This window comes from Pseudochaenichthys georgianus, chromosome 21, assembly GCF_902827115.2.
Source record: "Pseudochaenichthys georgianus chromosome 21, fPseGeo1.2, whole genome shotgun sequence".
Classification (NCBI taxonomy): domain Eukaryota; kingdom Metazoa; phylum Chordata; class Actinopteri; order Perciformes; family Channichthyidae; genus Pseudochaenichthys; species Pseudochaenichthys georgianus.
The window spans coordinates 16,457,607-16,481,617 of record NC_047523.1 but is presented as its reverse complement, the minus strand read 5'-3'; the positions used below and the strand labels follow the sequence as shown (position 1 = coordinate 16,481,617).

The window sequence follows — 24,011 nt, the reverse complement described above, 5'->3', positions numbered from 1 at the left end:
TTTGAAGATCTGAAATTGTATGAGAAAAAATTAATAAGTCCCCTTCATATAATAACAAAGGAGTTTAATAAAGAGTGTAAGAGTAAGATGTACATGAATTTCAAAGTGCTAATTTCATTTACCTGAGTAGAAATCAAGCCTCTCTTTGAGTTCTTCATTAATGAGGTTCTTTTCCCTCAAATCCCCCAAAAGAGTCCTCACTGTGGGTCTCTGCCCTCTTTTCTCTAGGCCATGGCATTCTTCCTCTCTCGCTCGAGACTCTCCACTCTTGCTAAAGCTTCATTGAGTCTGGCCTTAAGAGCAGTAGGAGAAGCAGGCGAGACATAGCTATGATCCCAGTAGAAGAGGGAATGAACATGGTTGAAGTGATGTTTCACTTCACACACATCACTTTGACACAACTAGAGTATGGCCCACATTCTTTCTTATAGTCATCACCTGTCAAAGCCACTGCCAGCATCATGCGTGTGTGTGCGTGTGCGTGTGTGTGTGTGTGTGTGTGTGTGTGTGTGTGTTGTGTGTGTGTGTGTGTGTGTGTGTGTGTGTGTGTGTGTGTGTGTGTGTGTGTGTGTGTGTGTGTGTGTGTGTGTGTGTGTGTTGTGTGTGTGTGTGTGTGTGTGGTGTGTGTGTGTGTGTGTGTGTGTGTGGTGTGTGTGTGTGTGTGTGGCACGCATGTGTGTGCCAGGAATGCATGTTCAACATGTCTTCAATTGTGGTGTGTATGGGTTTATTTGTGAGTGTGTTTAATATGAGTGGCAACAAACAAGAGAGATTTACTTGTCTAGGACCATTATGATATGATGTTGAAAATAGAAATACTCACATCATTAGGCTGAGGTTGTGAGTGTGAGGTTGAAGCTTCTGGGTCGTCCTGAGGGGCCACAGACAGGCTCTCTTCAGCTTTTCTGGAAGTAGACGTAGTCCTGCCCTTTTCCGGCTAAAATGAAGAAGCATAATACTTGAAAATGATATATATGTATATATATATATATACACGCACGCACACACACACACACACACACACACACACACACACACACACACACACACACACACACACACACACACACACACACACACACACACACACACACACACACACACACACACACACACACACACACAGAGATAGGTATTTCACCCTGTCCTGTTATTGATAATATTTACATTTATGAATGCTATTAGCTTTATGATGATACACCTACTCTTTGGAGGTGAACCGGGAAGCTGAAGATGGAGGGAATAACACCATCTCTGAGTCGGACAATCTGTCCTGTCCTGTCAAACTCGTCCTGCTTAAAATGCTCACTGCAAATCACGGATGACTCGCTTGCAGTGAACCCTTCCCTCCTCAAAGCCACTTCCCACTTCTTCCTCATATCTTTGTCTTTGGGAAACCTTCAAAATAAAAACGGGAGATTGAGAGTCAACACAAACATTTTTAAGAAGGAGGTCAAGCTTATTTTCTTCCTTCTTCATAGATAGAATTAGATTAGATTTGACTTTATTCATCCCACAACGGGGAAATTCACTTGTTACAGCAGCATATGATTTATAAAGTCTCAGTTGGCCATACACATAATGTTTGCTGGCTACGATTTCGCTGGCGGACATCAATACAGTACAATAATATTCTATTTACAAAATTCAACCAATAATAATGTTGAATCTTACTTGTGAAAAGTAATCCCCCCGACCCCTGTTCGCAATCGTCCGCCGATTTTCACAGCAATACGCCGCACAGTACTCTGGCATCTTGAACCTCTGGCTGTCTATGTGTAGAATGTCTGTAGGATGACCGGTCCAAGATGGCGGGCCGTATTTCTTGCGCCCCCAGCAGCCATGCGGCGTCTACTCTTTTATATGTCTATGGTCCAATCCACCAGGATTACAAACACGTGGGTTAATTTGAAAGGGCGAGATGTCCTCTGTGTAAAATGATTCGGTTCAAATGTTTCCCTTTTTGTTTTTATTGCAGGGGGCGCTGGTCACAGCCTGTGCAGATGACAGCTTCACTTGTGGAATCTCCGTCAGAGGCGACCGGCTGTCCTCCATTCACTCAAATTCAACAGAGAGAGGTAAGCATCAATTAAAAACCCCTCACACACATCATGCACACACGCTCAACACCTTGTTTCATTGATGGATGGGTTTGTCTCTTCAAGGTCAGTATTTACAATATCACACAGGAAGGCTAATAAGCCCCCAAAAAACCTCAACCCACCAGCCCTCTACTAAGGACCTTCCAGTCATTTTAACACTACAACCACAGCTCTTATAAGGGATCCAAATTTGTTCTCCCTTATTTGTCATAAATCACCAATTTCACTACCATCGGCTGCAGTCAGAGATCTTGCACTAAGAAGACACATTGAATCAGTTTGATCTGACAGCGAAGCAGAGTGTTGACAGCCAGTTCCTCCGTCCTGTCTCTGATCCTTTTTCACCTTGTCTGACAAACCTGAGGAAGAAGATCTGCTGGCATGAAGCTCTGTCTTTGTTTCTCAGTCTGGCGACCCCTTCTGTCTCGTGAGCCGCCGCCCCATGAACACCACCACAGGCTGTGAGAGCCGGCTCCCCAGTGGTTATTAGGCAGCCAAATCCATCTCCGTTGACAAATAAATCCTTGAGACCCATAATCCAGGTTTCACATGGTCGCTAAAACCTGGCATGAGTTAAGAGAGCTGGTAGAATAGATCAGAGACGAAGGATTTATTTGTTGCCTGTTGGTCTTTATTTGACAGAGGACAAAGGGGGAAGAAAGAGAGAAGGGTATGACATGCAACAGAGGTCCCTAAGCCAGAAATCAAACACAGGACATAGCAGTTATTTGGAATTTGCTGTAACCACTCAGCCACGAGCTTGTGGAATATTTTAAATAGATGGCCCTGTAGGCCGTGACATGAAGTTAGATGAGTTGAATCTAATTTGCATTATTATAGACCAAATTAACTGCAGAGGTGTTGGCAATGCCAGGAGCCATGACATGCTTCACCTCATTATTGAGGCTTGCAGATGTGGATGGTTTCCAGAATTGAGCCATGGAAACCCTGATATACTTGAAGCTTGAAAAAAGAGGCCATATGCAAGTAAATAGCATTTAAAATAGGTTTACTATCATGTTGTCATCTCCTCTTTTGTTGAATAGTGGATGTGATAGTAAATAAGGACTTGGCTCTTGGGGTTTTCCTATCAGAGCCTCTTTAATGTTTCCTGTTAACCATTACACCTTAATGACAGACAATGGCCTCAAGATGCTGCTGCTTGGTTTTTTCGAAACAGTTCCCATTTGCTTTCCTGGGAAAAACCTTTGGGGCCTCTGGTGATACACAGAGGTGACTCAGTTGATATAAATGACACCCTCGGTTGTGCTAGATGGTGCCATGTTCTCAATTTCCTGCCTGAACATTCATAGAAACAGGTTGTTAACTCTGGCCACTGCAGTTGCTAAACTTTCCGAAAAACAAAGTCCACTATTTCTGTCCGTAGGGTAAAATTGCAAACTTCTGGTGTGTGGTTAATCACTGTCATGGCAAAGGTTGTAAGTATTCAAGTTTGCAAAGTCTGTGTAAGAAAATACTAACATTTGGCATTGTACCTGCACCTTTGTAGCTAAAGCTCTTTAACCTGCTTTTTGGTTACACATCACAGGATCAATTTAAGTAGACGTGAGGAATATTCCCTTAGAAATCAACCTGACAAATTATTTGGAGAGTGTTATTAACTATTGGAAGTTGCATTCAAGTATTTGATAAGTAATAGTAAGTAGTAGTAATCTTCCTAACACAGGAATATTCTTTTTAACTTAAAGTTTTAGCCAGTTTCTTGTTAAACTAAAGCCATCTTGACAAAGAGTGATGGTCTGTGATGTATTTTGTGAAACAGAAGAACAGCTAAATAAATGCAACGGCCTCCCAAGAAGAGCTCGCCTCTCTCCAGTCATTTAAGCTAAAGTGGGTTATTGAACCTGAAGCTTGTTGCTTCTGCCCTCCTCGACTACGGTCTGGGAGCTGACAGGAAAGTTCAACACACAGATGGCCAGTCCGCCCCTTTGTAGCATATTATTTCGATGAGAGATGAGCAGATCGCCACTGGGCTTTCAGGGCTCCCGTCGTAGCACAGCCCACTGGGAATTACAATGTACAGTAATTACAATCCTCAGAACTGGAAAACCAGCTGACATTATTTGAAAAAAATTCCCCTCACCATTTTCATCAAAATGTCTGTGATGTATACGTGTTTTTGCACCAATATTTCAACAACTTCACCTTTAAATACTCACTGATGTAATAATAGCTGGTTTATTACAGTCGTTCAACTCAAACACTAGCTTTTTAAGTGCAAGGTTCCATGGATTCCTTTATGTTTAAATGCCTTTTTCTTTTCCATAATGTGGGTGAACTATCCATTTAAATGTCTGGCCAAAGCTGTTTTGATTCTCTCTAAGATGGATGGCTAGCTCGACAAAGCAATATAAAACTATAGGTTACTTACGTAACCCCAGGATTCAGAGTAAATGAAGTGAGATGTCTCACTATGGGATGCGCCTCAACGCGTATGCAAACAGAAGCATCAATCTCATTACGCCAATCCTGATTGGCTGGTGATCTTGACGTCTACGTCAGGGAATCCACCCACCCTTTAAGTAGCTTGCGCTACGTCGCAGCGTCATTCAAAATAAGCACCTCTCTCCCTTCGCCTTAGCAAGAAGTGCCGTCTGGTGAGACATCTCACTTCATGTTACTCTGAGTACTGGGGTTATGTAAGTAACCTATGGTTCTCATTCATAACACTCCGTTCGATGTCTCACTATGGGATATTGAAACTCCCGTATTGCTAGACATGCTTATCTCGAAAATCACCAAAACAACCAGAACTTAACAGGTAGAACCCTGTCTCAACACAGGACCCAGCACTGTGCGGGCCACACTGGAGCAGAGACATTTAGCCTGTAAAAGCGGACAAAGTGAGCGGTGAGGACCAGCTCGCTGCTGCACAAATGTCTTGGATGGAAACACCCTTGAACAAAGCCCAGGATGTAGCCAGTCCACGAGTAGAATGAGCACGCAGGCCCGTTTGTGCCTGCAAACACCTGACTGTATAAGCCAGAGCAATCGCTTCCACAATCCAGTGGGAGAACGGTTGCCTGGTAACGGGCTTGCCCTTATGAGGGTTAGCCCAGGATACAAAAAGTTGGTCATTGCATCGAAACTCTTTTGACCTGTCCATATAGGTGCGTAAAGCACGGACTGGGCACAGCAAATTTGGCCGCTGTTCCTCAGAGGAACACAGTGGCGGAGGAAATGCCTCAATGTCAATGGGGGTACATGAGCCAACCACCTTAGGTACAAAGGCAGGGTTGGGCTTCAGCAACACTCTTGTTTGCCCGGGGCAAACTGAGTGCATGAAGGATGTACAGAGAGCGCATGAATGTCACTGACTCGCTTGGCAGATGCCAGAGCCAGTAACAACACTGTCTTCATTGACAGGTGTTTCATGTCAGCTTCTTCCAGGGATTCAAATGGAGGTCGAGTGAGCCCATCTAAAACCACTGCCAAGTCCCATAAGGGCACCATGTGACCTGGAGACAGGGAGGAGCCTGCGAGCCCCTTTCATAAAACGGCAGACCAAAGGGATGTTGGCTAGCCGTCTTTCCCTCAAAAGCCCACATGGCCATGCAGCAATAGCAGCCAGGTACACTTTGATCGTGGAGAAAGCTCTGTGTTTATCAATCAGGTCCTGTAGAAATGATAGAATCACCCCGACAGGACATTGAAAAGAGATGTGCCCTTTTTGAAGGCACCACTCCTCAAATACCCTCCACTTACAGTCATAGAGAGACCTGGTGGAGGAAGCTCTTGCACTCTGAATAGTGTTTATCACCTTCTGAGGGAGTCCCACTGTATTCAGGTTATACCACTCACGGGCCAGGCCCATAGTGCCAAGCGCTCTGGGTGTGGGTGAAACATCCCCCCCCCCGCCTGAGACAGTATGTCCCTGCGTAGCGGGAGCTGCCATGGCTGCCCGCACAGCAGCTGATATATCTCCACCAGCCAGTACATTGCAGGCCAGTGTGGAGCTATTAGGATCAGTGTGGCGTTGTTCTCTCACTCTGGCCAGAGTTGGGGGTATCAGAGCCAGTGGTGGGAACACATACAGAAGGACCGGAAGCCAAGCGTGCGCGAGCGCGTCCACGCCTAACGGTGCGTTTAAATCACGCATTGAAAAGAACAGCTGACATTGAGCGTTTTCTTTTGATGCGAACAGATCCACCGCGGCCCGGCCGTAACGCACCCACAGCTGACTCACAATTATTGGATGTAGAGTCCAGTCTGCATAGAGTAGTGCACCTCTGGACAGCAGATCTGCCCCGAGGTTCATCACTCCTGGTACGTGCGTCGCTCTCAGAGAGAGGAGACGTCCGCAGCTCCATAAGATCAGTTTGCGTGCCGGCATGTGTAACTGGAGAGAACGCAAACCCCCGTGGCGGTTTATATACGATATTGTGGTCGTGTTGTCTGTCCTCACGAGGACATGAAGTCCTCTGAGAAAAGGCAGAAAGCGTTTCAGGGTGAGGAACACCGCTAAAAGCTCCAGATAATTTATGTGTGACCGTTGGAGGTCTCTGCTCCAGAGACCCCTCACAGGTCGACCTTCGTATATACCCCCCCAGCCCGTCAGACATGCGTCCTGAGGTGACCACCTTCCGCGATAGGACAGCACCCATAGGCACGCCCCGTACTAGAAAAGTTGGGTGCAGCCAGTGGCGCAGTGCCATTACGCATTTCATAGTGACCATCACTCTCCGTGCGCCATGACGCACGGGGTCCAGTCTGAGGGCAGCCACCCAGCGCTGAAACTCCCTCATGTGTAAGCGTCCCAGTCATACCACCAGGATGGCTGACGCCATGAACCCCAGTAACCGCAGACATGATCTGAAGAGAACATATTTGCGTGGCTGGAAATGAGCGAGACAAGCCCTGAAGGCTTTCACTCTCTCTGCTGACAAGCAGGCTGTAAAGGGCACCGAATTCAGGCGTAGGCCCAGGAAGAGTACAGTCTGGGCTGGGGACAACATGCTCTTTTCTGTGTTTATTACGAAACCCAGGTCGAGCAGGTGTGTTACGAGGACATTCGTCTGCGTAATAGCCTCTTGCTCCGACTCTGCGAGAAGGAGTCAATCGTCCAGATAAGTTGCCAGGCGAATACCCTGTTGTCTCAACGGGGCTATCGCGGCTTCCGTACACCGTACACACACTCGTGGGCTGAGAGACAGACCGAAGGGAAGTACTCTGTACTCGTAACAGACACCCTGAAAGGCGAACCTCAGATATTGCCTGTGTGGATAATATACTGGGATGTGGAAATACGCGTCTTTCAGGTCGACTGATGTGAACCAATCGTTTTGGCGCACGAGACGCAACAGAGATGTGTGAGTGAGCATTCTGAATTTGTATCTTTTGAGATATTTGTTCAGAGCCCTCAAATCTAGTATAGGCTGAATTCCGTTCCTTCCCCGTTTGGGAACGAGGAAATACTTGGAATAAAAGCCGCTCTGACTCTGTTCGGAGGGTATTATAGATATAGCCTTCTTGTCTAGTAGCGAGAGGATCTCTTGCTCTAGAATATGGGCCGACTCTCCCCGGGCTTGCGAATACAGAATGCCCGAAAAGGGAGGGGTGGTGACAGCGAATTGGAGTCTGTAACCCCGTGTTATTGTCTTGAAAACCCAAGCAGAATCTGTGAGCATCCTCCACTTTTCGCTTCTCAAAGCGAGTGGAGATGTCACATCTCTGTCGTCTGTTGTGTTATGGGGCCCTCTAGTGTCTGAACACGATGGTACCCCAGGTTGACAACCCCGGTCGACACTGCGCATGCGCGTGGCGGTGATGCCTTCAAAGCCCCGTCCATCGTCCGCCTTCTGAGAGAGGTAGCAACCACTCTTAGAAGGAGGGTTGGCGTCAGACTGTTTATTGTTTTTATTGTCTTTATTTTCATTTGTATTGACTGCGCCCTTGGCTTTAAGCCTGGAAACGACAGTGGAAAATGATTTATTAAAAGACAATATTGATGACATGTGTTTGTGTGACTTAAACAGCAGCTTGCTGTCGTTGATGTTAAGTCCATTTCCCTCATGGCGCGAACTTGAGGATGACGTTCTGACATCACTCAAGGCGGCGGGAAGATGGGGGCATGGTTGCACCCCGGAAACATATGAGCATCTAACACTGGAACGTCTTCTGGAGCTGGGGAACAGGGAACTTCCAGCTCTTTTATCGAGGAGAGGAGAGGAGAGGAGGCTGTCAGGCCTCCCTCTTCCTCTTCTTCGTCTGGTGGCTGAAAGTCTGGGCCGGCTGTGCCCGAGCGGCTGCTGCCGGAACCGGAGACTTTCTTGGCCAGCCCGTCTTCGCCTCGTGTGTGGGCTGGAGACCCGGAGACGTCCTCTTTTTCCCGATCTGGAAGGTTCGTCAGGGTAAGCCACCTGGCTCTCTCCTGTACCACCATTATCCCCAGTGCTTTGCCCGTGGCTTGGACTGCACAGCGCTGCACACGGAGGCAAATGTCCGTGATCGCTGCAATTTCGTCCCACACGGCAGGCTCAGGTTTGACCGTCATGTCCTCGCAGAGCTCCGCCTGGTAGGCGGTCAGCAGCGAGGAGACGTTGAGCGCCCTGGCGGACAAAGCTGCGGCTTTATAGGCTCGTTCGGTCATTGCTGACTTGGAAGTGGTCTGCCTTTGCCGGTAGCGTGGGCTTCCTGCTCGGTGCCGAAGCCAGCCACGGTTGGAGGTGGGCTGCCACCAGCCGCTCCATGGGCGGCATGCGGAGCAGCCGAGCTTCTCCATGCCGTCACAGTCCAAAGAGGAGGCACCCTGGATTGGGGCCTGTTGCTGAAAGGGCGGTCTCTCCACGAGACCGACACCTCGTCCAGCATCTCTGGAAAGACTGGTAGAAGCTGCTTCCTCATCCTCGCTGCTTGGGGCAAGTTCTTCCCCTCATAGCGAGATCTGGAGGTCTCCTTGGCCACTTCAGGCCAGGGGATGTCCAGCCTGGACGCAGCGCGTTGGCACACGGCCTGCAAGTCCATACTGAGGCAGGGCGAAGCTGGTGTGCTTTCGCCCGGGGGAGCGGACATCGCCTACGGCTTGGCAGCCTGGGCAGATTAAACGAAGATGTCATCTTCGTGCTCATCCGAGTCGGATAGGAGGAACTCAGAGGCATCCTCTTCATCCTCCTCCATATATCCAGCTGTAGGACATCCTCCGCGGGTGGAACCACGGTGAGGTCCAGCTGGGAGCCCCAGCTTGACACAGCGCGGGGCTCCACTCTCGCGGCTCTTGCCGCCACCGGGCCCCAGCCTGACACGGTGAGGGGCTCCGATTCAGCGGCTACCGTCGTTGTTGAGCCCCAGCCTGACACAGCGCGGGGCTCAATCTCCGCGGTGGTCGCTACCATGTCCCGATTGCCGGCCGCGAATCAACGGACATGAAGGGGTCCTGTCCCGACAGGCTAGCTTGGCGCGCTAGCCGTCGGCGGAGGCTCTTGATGGTGAAGATGGCACAATGCCCGCACGAACCGGGGGTATCGATAGCTTCCTGGGCATGTTCCAGCCCAAGGCAGGACGAGCAGACCTGGTGTGAGTCCGTGCTCGAGATCTTAAACCCGCAGCCTCCGAGCCGAGCCTCCGAGCCGAGCCGAGCCTCCGACTCCTCTGGTGCGAGGGAGAGAAGGGTCCATCCTCGTTTGCTGGGGTGTCGGCACGGAGGGACAAGCTAGTAACAGGTATGTTACCGAGAAAATAAATCCAACCTTATCGTTATTCCGAAAGGAAAAACGAGGGGGTATTAACTGGTGTGTTAATATCTTTCTTATCTCCGTCTCCTCTGGTGTGAGGGAGAGAAGAGTCCGTCCTCGCTCGCTGTGGTGTCGGCGCAGAGGGATAAACTAGCAACAGGTATGTTACTGTTTGAAGAAAAAAATCAAACCTTACCATTCTTCCGAAAAAAAAAAACGGCGGGGCAGATTAGAATATTACTTGGTGTGTTAATATTTGTTGGGTGGATTCCCTGACGTAGACATCAAGATCACCAGCCAATCAGGATTGGCGTAATGAGAATTATGCTTCTATTTGCATACGCATTGAGGCGCATCCCATAGTGAGACATCGAACGGAGTGTTATGAATGAGAACTGCAAAGATGAACAACTATTTTACACATAAACACTCAAATGTATTTGTTACAACAACACCAATACAACACCTTGGACTTTGAAGAACTGGGATGGACATATTTACCTTTTCTTATAGACCAAACATAATCTATAATTAAATGTTTTTGAACAAGTAGATTATTTGGATCTTTTGTGTGTCTTTGGTGCCTTAAAACCAGAATCTGTTGTGTTTTTCCACTTTTTGCTCACAGTCCAATCCATAGACATATAAAGAGTAGATGCCGCATCGACCGCTGCTGCCTATTGGCGCTGACGAGCCGTGGGGCCGCCATCTTGGACCGGTCACCCGCTCCACTCAGTGTGATCTGTCCGGCAGGCGCAATGAAGTGTCAGCGCATTTAATGAATCATAACTCGCTGAATACAAAACTGATTTTCACGTTTTTTTTCTTTCTACAAACGTCATATATGTAGGCATGATACCGGACACACGATTCGGCGTATTTGAATATTCATAGTAGGCTTAACAGCAATAGAATATTCTGGTATTTGATAGCCTATATTATGTTATGTATGATAGGTATTTTGCAAAAGACACACGATATATATAATGTAGGCTAATTATACACACACACACACACACACATATATATAAAAAAACACTAATGGTCTATATGATAGAGAAGCAGAAGCAGATTGTGTAGGCCTACTACTCAGCTATTTTAATAAGTTGAAAAATGAAGAAACAATAATACATTATACATAGACAGAAGTTATATATCAGTAAAAATGAATATCTATGTCAGAAAAATGAAAATCTACATCTATATTTATATAAAAAATGTAAATGTTCAAGTTAAACACAAGAACATGACACCACCCCGCCCCAAACCATATTTACAGAAAGTTGCTCATGAAATTTTAAATGAGCTAAAAGCCCTGAAACAGGACTGTTTTGCAGAGCTTCTTTCTCGTGCTCCCTTTCTGCAGCTCAAGAGAGGTGAGTTTGGCAATGTGGTGTAGTCTTATTTTCAGAAACACAGACACAACCAATGACAACAAGTCGGAATAATGGTTGTCGATGCCAAACTGCGTCTCCTCAATGTGTTCCCCAAGCTGAAAAACATCCTCCGTTCCAATCTCCTCCCGGACGATGTAGGTGACTGTCGACACCTTTGGAGCTTGCCTTGTTGAAGCTTGGCGAATCACCCTCTCTGCAGCTCTCAGCACCTTCACTGTGCCTTGTGATGGAATCACTAGGCCACCGTTGTTTTTCAGGGCTAGAAGGTGGTAGCTCTCATCAAATGATGAAGGTACAGCATCTCTGACCAAGCTTGCACGGCACACATCACAGGACAGCTTTCGCAGAATCTGCCGGACTACAAATCCTGCAATGTAGACCAGCGCATTTTCCACCAGACCACCAAACCGAGTGGGAAGATAGCTGTGGTCACTCACAACAGCCGAAATGTTGGCGAATGGAGATGGGTGCTCTTCAGCAGTTTCAGCAGAGGACATCTCTACCGCAGACAGGGACACAGTGTGATCTTGGACTGCCACATTGCCTGTCTCACTAGGTGAAACACCACACCGAACCATCAGACGGCGGAAGATGGCCTGGAACTGGCGTGCAGATGGATTGTTATTCCAGCCACCTTGTATGGAAAACAGGCACACAATACATACATTACTCATAAGTCATTTTCAGAATGTATTGCAATTAAAAGAACATCAACCCTACCTGACGCTCTGATGGAATTAAATAGGAGCTCCAAGTGATCCTGGCTGAACCTGTAGGTGAGGACATACCGCTGAACTTGGAGCAGTTCAGGAATCATCAGCATCAACGTGTCGATGTTGATGACAAATCCGATGACTGACAAGTACCTGCAAAAGAAAAACATTTTATTACTCTGATCATGGCAAAACATATACAGTATACTTGTAGGACACTTAGCTAACTAGGAACAATGTAATTGCAGAACTGGGATAACTTGAGAACAAGAACACATGCAAGAACACATGCAATACATACCATTTTGACACCTACATGTGCTTGATGTTGTGTAATACGTACCATTAGAAGCATCTGGGACCTCAAACACTCTGAATACAAGATCATTCAAATAGAAACAAAACTGCAGATTGAAAAACATTGAAACAAGAGAACATCATTTCAACATACATACCCTCCTTCTAACACCTGCAAAACTTGATGTTGTGTAATACATACTATTTAGAAGCATCTGGGACCTCAAAAACAATGAATACAAGATCATTCCAACACACAAAACTGAACACAGAAAAACATTGAAATAAAAGACCATCATGTTAGCAGACAAAACTAAAGGAAAACACATTGTAACAGTAGCATCATATGAACCTGATGTAGAGAACAGACAATCTTATGAACTCGACGCATAACGGAACAGAGTATCGTTGAACTCATGTCGTGAACTTTTCATGCATGAATAACAAGCACTATTTTAATAGACCTCTTAGATCGGTGAAGTGGTGTTCCATCTTTTGTCACCAAAGTGAGCAAGTACTCCCTGGCTCTTGACATAAATGCTTTCCTCTCCATCCAATTCAAAGCACCCAAGGGAGATTTGAATCCTTCGGCACAAGGATTGCGTCCATTCATTGTGTCAAACAGCCTGTCAATAATCTATGAAGAAATATCGGCATCTAAATCACTATCATTACAGTGTTTCATTAGGTATCAGATAGTTGTAATCAATACTCATCTATTCAAGATATAAAGAGAACAGAGTACTTATTTCTAAACTGTATGTTCAATGTGCAACATGCAAACTTAGTATTTGCTTGACTTCCTTCTCTCCATAGGCCTGCTTTGTGCTACAGCAAATTTCACACATAGCTTTACCACTCTAAAATGTGTGAAGGTATGTGTAAGGTTATATATGTATTTATGAATATGCAATATCACGGTTCATGAAAATATTTGCATGTTGAACTTAGAGAATTATCAACAAATTGTTCCTGACGCTCAAATCACATTTTGATCAATTATTTAAAAACAAACACGTACTTGGTTCTATAATCACTAACTGTTTACCTCAATGAATTCTGCCGTTGCCTCACAGTCTTTAAACTGAGAGTACCTAAGATCCCTCATTGTGCGGAGAGCAACTGACACGGAGCGACTCAGTGTTTGTGCAGCCAGGGACACCCTCATCTTGTGGTTCTCAAAGTAGACATGTTTGTCTGTGATTTTATTGGCAGCATGCAGTCCGTCTTTTTTTTGCACATCATTGAGATGATTGATGAACGTCCACTTGATCTGTCCGGTGGTCGCTGCAATTGGACTGTATGCCTGCAGAGAAAGATTCAGTCACTGCTCAAACAAGTACAAACAGCAACATGTTGATCATCACGTCCAGCCATAACGTGCAAATGAACAGACAACAATATTTAGATACAACTTTTAGCAGCAGAGACATAACTTATAGAAATAGGTCTAAAACAATCATCATTTACCTGCAACATATTACGTGCCAACTTCAGCATGTGGCATGCATCCATCATTACAAATACTTTGTCACCAGTCGAGGGATGCGGGACACTGGTTTTAAGTGGCTCCTGTGGGTTTCCCTTCAGCTCACACCCAAGTTGGTTGCACATGCTGACGTTGGAGGAATGCCCATCCATCGTGACAGATACCACCCGAATGCCCCGTGCATGCAGCTCCTCCAAAGCATGACTGAGAAGGACCCTTTGTGTTTCAGGTGACAGAGACTTCGTCAGGTAATATGCAATGGGAGCCTTCCAATGTCCTTGTAGGCCAACCACCATGAACACAAGAGCCTCAGTAGCAACATCGGTCTCATTGTTTCCATCACCCATGTCTACAAAACCAGACATTGACTGGTTATGTGGATTATATTGCACATGTTTTCTGATGGCCATGGCATCCAACATGAGTGCAACACATCCATATTGAGCCTGGTCGTCCTGGCATCTTCTCTCCAGCATATCCAGCATCATCTTGTTCAGGCCAGGCTTGCCATCCACCGAACACAGCCACCTGTAAAGAAAAAATGAGAAGTAGCTATTTAACGTATTTGCAACCGTAATTTCCAAAAATGAAATTGAACAACATTAAGACTACCTTTGTAATGTATGTGGATGAGGGAGGGGAAGATTTTTAGTCTCTCTGAGGTATTTGTATGACTTTGGACCATGTAGATGGAGTGTGAGGGCAAACTCTCTATGGAGTACTCATGGCCCTGCTTTGCCTTGAAGTCTATTTGAAGATCTGAAATTGTATGAGAAAAAATTAATAAGTCCCCTTCATATAATAACAAAGGAGTTTAATAAAGAGTGTAAGAGTAAGATGTACATGAATTTCAAAGTGCTAATTTCATTTTACCTGAGTAGAAATCAAGCCTCTCTTTGAGTTCTTCATTAATGAGGTTCTTTTCCCTCAAATCCCCCAAAAGAGTCCTCACTGTGGTCTCTGCCCTCTTTTCTCTAGCCATGGCATTCTTCCTCTCTCGCTCGAGACTCTCCACTCTTGCTAAAGCTTCATTGAGTCTGGCCTTAAGAGCAGTAGGAGAAGCAGGCGAGACATAGCTATGATCCCAGTAGAAAGAGGGATGAACATGGTTTGAGTGATGTTTCACTTCACACACATCACTTTGACACAACTAGAGTATGGCCCACATTCTTTCTTATAGTCATCACCTGTCAAAGCCACTGCCAGCATCATGCGTGTGTGTGCGTGTGCGTGTGTGTGTGTGTGTGTGTGTGTGTGTGTGTGTGTGTGTGTGTGTGTGTGTGTGTGTGTGTGTGTGTGTGTGTGTGTGTGTGTGTGTGTGTGTGTGTGTGTGTGTGTGTGTGTGTGTGTGTGTGTGTGTGTGTGTGTGTGTGTGTGTGTGTGTGTGTGTGTGTGTGTGTGTGTGTGTGTGTGTGTGTGTGTGTGCACGCATGTGTGTGCCAGGAATGCATGTTCAACATGTCTTCAATTGTGTGTGTATGGGTTTATTTGTGAGTGTGTTTAATATGAGTGGCAACAAACAAGAGAGATTTTACTTTGTCTAGGACCATTATGATATGATGTTGAAAATAGAAATACTCACATCATTAGGCTGAGGTTGTGAGTGTGAGGTTGAAGCTTCTGGGTCGTCCTGAGGGGCCACAGACAGGCTCTCTTCAGCTTTTCTGGAAGTAGACGTAGTCCTGCCCTTTTCCGGCTAAAATGAAGAAGCATAATACTTGAAAAGAATATATATATATTTATATATATATATACACGCACGCACACACACACACACACACACACACACACACACACACACACACACACACACACACACACACACACACACACACACACACACACACACACACACACACACACACACACACACACACACACACACACACAGAGATAGGTATTTCACCCTGTCCTGTTATTGATAATATTTACATTTATGAATGCTATTAGCTTTATGATGATACACCTACTCTTTGGAGGTGAACCGGGAAGCTGAAGATGGAGGGAATAACACCATCTCTGAGTCGGACAATCTGTCCTGTCCTGTCAAACTCGTCCTGCTTAAAATGCTCACTGCAAATCACGGATGACTCGCTTGCAGTGAACCCTTCCCTCCTCAAAGCCACTTCCCACTTCTTCCTCATATCTTTGTCTTTGGGAAACCTTCAAAATAAAAACGGGAGATTTGAGAGTCAACACAAACATTTTTTAAGAAGGAGGTCAAGCTTATTTTCTTCCTTCTTCATAGATAGATTAGATTAGATTTGACTTTATTCATCCCACAACGGGGAAATTCACTTGTTACAGCAGCATATGATTTATAAAGTCTCAGTTGGCCATACACATAATGTTTGCTGGCTACGATTTCGCTGGCGGACATCAATACAGTACAATAATATTCTATTTACAAAATTCAACCAATAATAATGTTGAATCTTACTTGTGAAAAGTAATCCCCCGACCCCTGTTCGCAATCGTCCGCCGATTTTCACAGCAATACGCCGCACAGTACTCTGGCATCTTGAAACCTCTGCTGTCTATGGGTAGAATGTCTGTAGGATGACCGGTCCAAGATGGCGGCCGTATTTCTTGCGCCCCAGCAGCCAATGCGGCGTCTACTCTTTATATGTCTATGGTCCAATCCACCAGGATTACAACACGTGGGTTAATTTGAAAGGGCGAGATGTCCTCTGTGTAAAATGATTCGGTTCAAATGTTTCCCTTTTTGTTTTTTATTGCAGGGGGCGCTGGTCACAGCCTGTGCAGATGACACGCTTCACTTGTGGAATCTCCGTCAGAGGCGACCGGCTGTCCTCCATTCACTCAAATTCAACAGAGAGAGGTAAGCATCAATTAAAAACCCTCACACACATCATGCACACACGCTCAACACCTTGTTTCATTGATGGATGGGTTTGTCTCTTCAAGGTCAGTATTTACAATATCACACAGGAAGGCTAATAAGCCCCCAAAAAACCTCAACCCACCAGCCCTCTACTAAGGACCTTCCAGTCATTTTTAACACTACAACCACAGCTCTTATAAGGGATCCAAATTTGTTCTCCCTTATTTGTCATAAATCACCAATTTCACTACCATCGGCTGCAGTCAGAGATCTTGCACTAAGAAGACACATTGAATCAGTTTGATCTGACAGCGAAGCAGAGTGTTGACAGCCAGTTCCTCCGTCCTGTCTCTGATCCTTTTTCACCTTGTCTGACAAACCTGAGGAAGAAGATCTGCTGGCATGAAGCTCTGTCTTTGTTTCTCAGCTGGCGACCCCTTCTGTCTCGTGAGCCGCCCCCATGAACACCACCACAGGCTGTGAGAGCCGGCTCCCCAGTGGTTATTAGGCAGCCAAATCCATCTCCGTTGACAAATAAATCCTTGAGACCCATAATCCAGGTTTCACATGGTCGCTAAAACCTGGCATGAGTTAAGAGAGCTGGTAGAATAGATCAGAGACGAAGGATTTATTTGTTGCCTGTTGGTCTTTATTTGACAGAGGACAAAGGGGGAAGAAAGAGAGAAGGGTATGACATGCAACAGAGGTCCCTAAGCCAGAAATCAAACACAGGACATAGCAGTTATTTGGAATTTGCTGTAACCACTCAGCCACGAGCTTGCGGAATATTTTAAATAGATGGCCCTGTAGGCCGTGACATGAAGTTAGATGAGTTGAATCTAATTTGCATTATTATAGACCAAATTAACTGCAGAGGTGTTGGCAATGCCAGGAGCCATGACATGCTTCACCTCATTATTGAGGCTTGCAGATGTGGATGGTTTCCAGAATTGAGCCATGGAAACCCTGATATACTTGAAGCTTGAAAAAAGAGGCCATATGCAAGTAAATAGCATTTAAAATATAGGTTTACTATCATGTTGTCATCTCCTCTTTTGTTGAATAGTGGATGTGATAGTAAATAAGGACTTGGCTCTTGGGGTTTTCCTATCAGAGCCTCTTTAATGTTTCCTGTTAACCATTACACCTTAATGACAGACAATGGCCTCAAGATGCTGCTGCTTGGTTTTTCGAAACAGTTCCCATTTGCTTTCCTGGGAAAAACCTTTGGGGCCTCTGGTGATACACAGAGGTGACTCAGTTGATATAAATGACACCCTCGGTTGTGCTAGATGGTGCCATGTTCTCAATTTCCTGCCTGAACATTCATAGAAACAGGTTGTTAACTCTGGCCACTGCAGTTGCTAAACTTTCCGAAAAACAAAGTCCACTATTTCTGTCCGTAGGGTAAAATTGCAAACTTCTGGTGTGTGGTTAAATCACTGTCATGGCAAAGGTTGTAAGTATTCAAGTTTGCAAAGTCTGTGTAAGAAAATACTAACATTTGGCATTGTACCTGCACCTTTGTAGCTAAAGCTCTTTAACCTGCTTTTTTGGTTACACATCACAGGATCAATTTAAGTAGACGTGAGGAATATTCCCTTTAGAAATCAACCTGACAAATTATTTGGAGAGTGTTATTAACTATTGGAAGTTGCATTCAAGTATTTGATAAGTAATAGTAAGTAGTAGTAATCTTCCTAACACAGGAATATTCTTTTTAACTTAAAGTTTTAGCCAGTTTCTTGTTAAACTAAAGCCATCTTGACAAAGAGTGATGGTCTGTGATGTATTTTGTGAAACAGAAGAACAGCTAAATAAATGCAACGGCCTCCCAAGAAGAGCTCGCCTCTCTCCAGTCATTTAAGCTAAAGTGGGTTATTGAACCTGAAGCTTGTTGCTTCTGCCCTCCTCGACTACGGTCTGGGAGCTGACAGGAAAGTTCAACACACAGATGGCCAGTCCGCCCCTTTGTAGCATATTATTTCGATGAGAGATGAGCAGATCGCCACTGGGCTTTCAACTAAATACACAGCCACGCAAAAACTGCGGCATTTGTACAGCTCCTTATGGGTACTGCAATTTGTGAAGTGCTTTCCTCCGTGGTGAAACGACCAGCACTGCACCACGGAGGAAAGCGGCAGAAAGTCACCTGGAGATAAAGAGAGCGGGGCTGCGTTGCGCGCATGGCTTCCTTCTGTAGGTAACGGGGAGACGCGCTCTGGCGGCGGTCTCGTTCAGGATCCAAAAATACAATTTAAATATTTTGCACACTTATTCCACTTATTCCTAGTGTGCCACTGGTTACGGTGCCGCGTGCCAATGCTGGTACGCGACCCCTGATTTAGACTCTTGGTGTTGGACTTCTGTTCTGTGTAGGTCAAATGGTTAATATCGTCTGTTAGCTGAGTGTCTTCCCGTTAAGTGGGTATGCATCATTAATAGGTTGTTAAATGTTAAGAAGCCTTGAGACACTGTTTCTAGCAAGATGTTGCATCTGCCCCTATGGTCTGCCCCCGGGAGTCTCACAATAATAAGAGCGCTGTTAGGAGAGATGACGAGTGGCATTCGCAGTGGCCAATCAGAGTGGTAATCAAACCGTATACGTCACACGGGATGCGGGTTCCCAACCAACCAGAATTGTTTAAAACTAAGGAAGTGGCGTAATTCATATACTGTACCAATAGCAGCACCGTTTGTCCAGCGGCTTAACGGTATACCAATAGACTGCCACAGTGACGCGTCCTAAAACCCGGAGGTAAACTCCTTTCGGTTCCTTCGACAAAAAAGCAATGCAATTTCTCCATAGGATTTTGGAAAATAGCTTGAAATAAGGTCTGTGGTTGACACACATTTAAGAGACGGATCACGTTTTGTTCAGCCAGATAATATCCACATGTCTATCCTACTTTTATAATTTTCGAATCATAAATCTAGTCACCAGAAGCAAAATGCTAACGTTATGCTATAAACAAACTACAGCAGGGTCGCTGCTTCAACGTCACGCCAACTTAAGATCCATATTCAAAAATACAGATTCAAAATTGTACAAGTTGAAGCGTTTGTTTGAACAGTTTGCAGGAGGCAGGTACTTGCTTTCAAGCAGAACGCGGGGAAAAATAAACTTAGCAGGAGTGTTTACGTGTTCGGTGTAATGACGTACAACGGCCTCGACAACTTCTGTAGTCCTATTCAGCCACATGTTAACAACCATCGTTTTTCAGACATGTAAACTGGGGGTGACTCACTGCTGATGTATTTAATGTCGTAGAACAAAACGTGATCCGTCTCTTAAATGTGTGTCAACCACAGACCTTATTTCGAGCTATTTTCCAAAATCCTATCGAGAAATTGCATCGCTTTTTGGCGAAGGAACCGGGTTTTAGGACGCGTCACTGTGGCACTATATACCGTCCAATCAGGTACCGGTAACTCCAACAAAAAGTATATTTGCACCTTGTAGCACTCGTGTCGGGGGCAAGGACATCTAATGAATAGGACTGCATCCGACTGAATATGAATATCAAAAAGCACAGGATTTAATTTTTTTGCGACACATGGTTTCCGTTCTTCTTCTTGTTCATAAAAGTGCAGGGTTAATTAAAGTATTTCATGAGTACATATAATTTAATACCAAACTCATTCTGATTACTAGTCAAGGACTTCTGCTGAGTCACAGGTCACGATCTCTCTCTACTGAAAACTTCCCAACAATAGAGAGCAAAAACTTTCTCTCCAATGGCTGCCCACTGCTCCTAACACTAGGATGGGTCAAATGCAGAGAAACAATTTCCCCACGGGGATTAATAAAGTATATCAAAAAAAAAAAAAAAAAAGTCATTAGCAGTGTGTTTGAGAACTATAGACATTTGTTAGGAATTATGTCAAACCCCATTCAAATGTTAACGTCTTTTTCACTGAGGAATCATGTTGTTTAAAACCGCTAAGACAGCGAGAGGCAGTGACTGTTGCCTCTCTATAGGCATAATGCCAACCATGCTGTCAATGAGAGACAGTAATATTATTAAAGAATGTAAAAATCATCTTTCGTTCTATTACATATTTAAAATAGAAGTTATTATAGTTATTAAGAGTTGAAGAGTATTTATGTCAGTGTCAGCTTCAATGTTCAACTATGTGATATTAAGCAATGGTTATTCGGGCTGTCAGTCGATACAAATATTTAATCGCGATTAATCGCATGATGTACATAGTTAATCGCGATTAATCGCAAATTAATTAATTAATTGTTCTAAATGTACCTTAGAGGAATATTTGTAATACTCTTATCAACATATGGGAGGAACAAATATGCTTTATGCAAATGTTTGTTTATTATCATTGGAACAATGACAAATATTCTCCTGAATATTTTCAATACAACAACCTGGAACCTTTCTATCTCTCTTACACTCTCTCCCAACCCTGTGTACTTCTTTGCACTGAGCCAGTTGCTCAAACAGACAAGCCTGTTTACAGTTGTCGGCGTAATGCCGCTCCTCTGTCTTCATAACAGTCAAAGCATGAGACTGAAGTTCCCACTGTGGGTCAAAATAATGCGCTGTGATGTGCAGTCGACACGTTGGATGCGTTCCGAATTATCTAACGCAGCCCCTCGTCCTCCACAATGTTAAGCTGTAGCCACCCATTTAGCTATCGCTGTTGAAAGCTTGTTGCTCGTAGACGCCATGTCCAGGCGTCTCCCCGGCAAACTTTCAAGCGTGGTCTGCCGCAAGCGAGCGGCAGGAGCGGGGCTGTCAGCATCAGCTGTGTGCTTAGCTTGCTGTTTAAAACACCTTTTTTTGTATCCATATATCTCGCTAGAATCTCCCACCATCGAACTAACAACAACAACAACAACAACAACAACAACAACAACGTCAAGCCTTTGGGCTCTGAAACTACGGGGCGGGCCGAGGACAAATACACATGCGTTAATCGCACGTTAATAAAATTAGTGGCGTTAAAAGAAATGTGCGTTAACGCGTTATTAACTGGTTAACTTGACAGCCCTAATGGTTATATTAGCTCGCCAATCTTTCTTTATTGACCATTTCTAAATGTGAGATGTTTAAGTTGTTGCAAACATTTTCATTTGAAAAATAAATAACATTATCAACAGAATGTGAGAGTTACATTGTTGAGATTGTGCTAAAGATGTATTTTTATTGTGTTGCAGATATATATAATGAAACCCGATCTGTCAAGTTATACCACTTGTTGCTCTAGAGGCGCAAGTGAGTCCTGGAGAGTCCATTCTGCATTCAGTCCAACCTCAGAGGACAAGGAAGGAGACTTCCCACTCAACAAATCTGTAGTCAACCAAAAGTTTTACCTGGTAGCCTACATAAAAAATATATAGATATACTTGAAAATAACCCTGCTCATATTCACATAATTTACAAAATAGAACAATCCTTCTGAGCTGTGTGTCATGCTATTGATTGGTTCAAACATTCTGAAATATGCTAATTCTAATATACTTGTTAGGATGGGTCAGGGTTTTTATTTACTACGAATTGTAGTGCTGCGGCACTAACGTTATGAGATATAATGAGAGCACCCCTCAACTTGCAGAAACTTGTGAAGAACAGCTAAAACTACTGAACTATTATCATGACTCGGGCATCCACGCCTATGTTTTAATTATATTTGATGTATATATCTTAAAGGTATACTTTTTCTTGATCATGTAATAAACCATATTTCTTCAGCCTCAGCTTCAATACATTAATATTTTGTGAAATCATCACATAGACCAGGGATGGGCAACTTGGATGGTGGTGGGGGCCACATAATGTATGTACTGGTCACCAGGGGGCCGCAGATTCACTTGGAACACACACACACACAAATTCCATGTATTGTATGTAATTATTAACAAATTAAGTCTGACATCTTTATTGACATTTTACAATCTAATAAACTCACCAAACAAATATCAGTTCACAGAAATTTTATTTAATTTGTACAAGTGGCATGTTTGTATTGAACAGGTTATTTAACAGTGGAATAAAAAAACAATTTTTAAACTATTGGAAAGCACGGAAAATGGGTGTGCATTAAGATTAACCATTAAGATGACATAAATATGAAGTCATGAACACTAACCCAGACATTAGTTGTCTAACTTGAACCTAAGACACTTTTATTTCGCGGTATTTGGCTGCCGAACGAAATCATTTGTACGCAGCTCATTGGCAATGCCATCACCGACATCAGTCAATGTGTCTTCTTACATTTAAAGAAGGCCATTTAAGTTGGTTATACATTGTGCAGTGATGTGTACCAAAAGGACAACCAAGAACAAATCTGCATAGTCTGTTGTAGGCTATGTTGAGTGGAGCAAGATCTGATTTATGTGCATTTTGGTAGACAACATCACAATAGTCCATAATCGGAAGAATAAGTTGAGAAGCAATTCTCTTTCGGACACTGAGCGTAAAACAATTGCGAGAGCGGTGTAAACACTGATTCCGTAATTGACTTTTTGTATTACATGCTTTATATGTAGTTTAAATGAAAGTTCAGAGTCTAGCCATACACCAAGATAATTAAAGCTATCAACTTTATGCTTGAGATTAACCCCAAAATCTAAAACATTTTCTATATACACAAAATAACCATTTCTCTCAAATATTGTTCACAAATCTGAAAAAATCTGTGATAGTGAGCACTTCTCCTTTGCCGAGATAATCCATCCCACCTCACAGGTGTGGCATATCAAGATGCTGATTAGACAGCATGATTATTGCACAGGTGTGCCTTAGAATGGCCACAATAAAAGGCCACTCTGAAACGTGCATTTTTGCTTTATTGGGGGGGGTCTGAAAACCAGTCAGTATCTGGTGTGAGGGGTAGGGTTAGGGTAATGTTGTGAATCGAGTGGCCTGTGTTCGTCGTCCATAACATACGCCTGCCCATAGCATAACCCCACCACCACTCAATTCACAACATTACCCTAACCCTAACCCTACCCCTCACACCAGATACTGACTGGTTTTCGGACCCCCCCAGACCCCCCCCAATAAAGCAAAAATGCACGTTTCAGAGTGGCCTTTTATTGTGGCCAGCCTAAGGCACACCTGTGCAATAATCATGCTGTCTAATAATCATCTTGATATGCCACACCTGTGAGGTGGGATGGATTATCTCGGCAAAGGAGAAGTGTTCACTATCACAGATTTTTTCAGATTTGTGAACAATATTTGAGAGAAATGGTTATTTTGTGTAAATAGAAAATGTTTTAGATCTTTGAGTTCATCTCATGAAAAATGGGAGCAAAAACAAAAGTGTTACGTTTATATTTTTGTTCAGTGTATAACCGAGGGTACACAGATGTAGACGATTTCAGCCAACAGTGATGTTTCCGTTGTGATTATAAGTTATTTAAGATGATCAAATGTGCATCAGACTTTCTGCCCTTTACCATTTGTTTACTCACTAATCACATCTCCTCTGGATGTTAGGCTATCTA

The 24,011-nt window shown here is 44.3% G+C and overlaps 1 protein-coding gene across 7 annotated transcripts in view; it reads left to right on the top strand.

Annotated features, from left to right (window-relative positions):
* The window catches only part of stxbp5l (syntaxin binding protein 5L), a 214,687-nt gene that overhangs the window by 103,895 nt on the left and 86,781 nt on the right, over window positions 1-24,011 (top strand). For all 7 annotated transcript variants that reach the window (XM_034110236.2, XM_034110234.2, XM_071207092.1 and 4 more), the window contains exon 4: window positions 16,431-16,531. In XM_034110236.2, the coding sequence (XP_033966127.1) occupies window positions 16,431-16,531 (101 nt within the window). The remainder of the gene's footprint in view (window positions 1-16,430; window positions 16,532-24,011) is intronic.